At 51.7% G+C, this 1,953-nt stretch overlaps 1 protein-coding gene across 1 annotated transcript; it reads right to left on the minus strand.

The window, feature by feature from the left end:
• Positions 1-62: 62 nt before the first annotated feature.
• LACBIDRAFT_241395 (uncharacterized protein) lies at positions 63-1,950 on the minus strand (the record flags this gene model as incomplete). The annotated part of the gene is made up of 4 exons (XM_001889768.1): positions 63-172; positions 225-360; positions 416-725; positions 782-1,950. Coding segments are annotated over 4 exons (1,725 nt in total), but the record flags the coding sequence as incomplete, so codon positions are not given.
• Positions 1,951-1,953: the final 3 nt, after the last annotated feature.

Below are 1,953 nucleotides of genomic sequence, written 5' to 3' on the forward strand. Positions count from 1 at the left end.
GTCGAGAGCTGCTTTAGCAGGCACAGCCCAGCCGCGTTTCAGACATATCTCGAACATAGCCCTCAAAATACTATAGGCGATATAGTTAGCACAAGTCGAGGGACGCGGTTGATCAGTACACACCGCCCAGCAGATTGCTGCACAAAGACCATGTCAGCGACGAGGACGAACCCTAGAAAGCTTTAGATATCATTCCAGTGATGAATGGCCGTGAAAACGCTTACCATCGAGCTTGAGTTGCGAGATGTAGGCTTGCAGGAGTACGTTGATTTTGGCCGCAGGCTCCTCGACGCTTTCTTTCACAGGAATCGGTACCCTCTCGAGTAGCTTTGCGAGCTCCAGCTTTTCCTCTTGTCGAACCTGATGAGAAAATGTCAGTGAAGGCACATAAGAGATCACAAGGAAGAAAACTTACAGGTACAAACTTAAACTCGTTTGAAAGTGCAAAAACCCTGAATAACTCAAGCGATGACATCGTCGAACGTAGATGCTGGTTGTAGACCATCATGGAGTTGTACGTCACATAGTAATACGAAGCGATTCGGCCGAGCTCTGTACTTTGGAATCGACCTGACGACCTCTCGTACTTGATAAGTTGACACTTCTCCAGAAGGACAGCAGCGGAGTGGGCTATGTCAGCGCGCTTCTGGACTAGGGCACCGTCATCCTCCTGGTAGTCGACGCCTACGCTGTACAGGGCCGGCGACTTGAGCATGCGAATGTAGCTGCAAACGGGTGTTAGATTCTTTAGAAGAAGAGAAGAAAAAGAAGGTACACGCACAGGTAAGTGTAACCAAGCCATTGAACGGCTTCATCACGATTCCGGACGGTCCCAAGCACAATCTCAGCGTTGAGGTTGTCCGCCAGCTTCGAGACAAATTGGGACTCGATGGGCAGCTGCTGGTTCAGCAGGCTGAGGTAGTACTGCATCTCGGAGTGGTTTGTGATGATGATGCCCTCTCCAAAGGTGTCATATTGCGGACGACCGGCGCGACCAAGCATCTGGAGGACGTCTTGGGATGAGAGCTCCACCCAGCGACCCTTCTCTGGGTTGTAAATCTGCGTTCCCTTGATAATGACGGTATGGGCAGGAAGATTGACGCCCCAAGCCAGTGTCGCCGTGCAAACTAGGACCTGGATAGATCCGTCCGCAAACAATTCTTCAACGAGTCCACGGTCCTCCCTTGACATTCCAGCGTGATGAATGGCGAAGCCGAATGGCAAGAGATCTCTCAGGTTGCTGTCCTTCACGTTGCCAGCTTCCTCCGTCAAGATCTCTCGAACGGCACCATCAGGCTTCACGAACTGGGTGATCGTCTCCTTCTCGATGGCTGTGTCTCTCAGGAACCTGGCGGTCTTCGCAGTTTCTTTGCGAGAGTGCACGAACACGAGCGTCTGGTTCTTGCCCGCCTGGTCGAGCACCTTTTCGTAGCAGACTTCATTGGTGATCTGGTAACGCTTGATCGCTTTCTTTTCCGTGACCCCGATGAACTGTTGTTGAAGACCGCAAGGCCTATATGACGCGTCAAAGTAGAAGAGACCCTTCTTCTCATCAACACGAAGGAAGGTCGCAACGTCCTCGTAATTGGGCAATGTAGCCGAAAGACCAAGGAGGCGGACGAACTCAGATCGTTGTTCCGCCCATCTGACAGTCCGGGCGATGATACTTTCCAAAACAGGTCCTCGCTCGTCGTGGAGGAGATGGATTTCATCAATGATGATGAGGCGTACGAGGTTGGTGTAAGAAGTGTCGGTCATTTTCCTCGTGATGACATCCCATTTCTCCGGAGTGGTAACGATGATCTGGGTCTCTGCAATCTGCTGTTTGGTCATTTGGGAGTCGCCAGTAAGCTCGCCGACTTTGATACCGAAGACCTTGAGTCGGGCTGTGAAGTTTCCGACCATCTCTTGGACAAGGGCCTTCATGGGAGCGACGTAGACGATCTTGAAGCG

This window comes from Laccaria bicolor, genomic scaffold (genome assembly GCF_000143565.1).
Source record: "Laccaria bicolor S238N-H82 LACBIscaffold_72 genomic scaffold, whole genome shotgun sequence".
NCBI lineage: Eukaryota > Fungi > Basidiomycota > Agaricomycetes > Agaricales > Hydnangiaceae > Laccaria > Laccaria bicolor.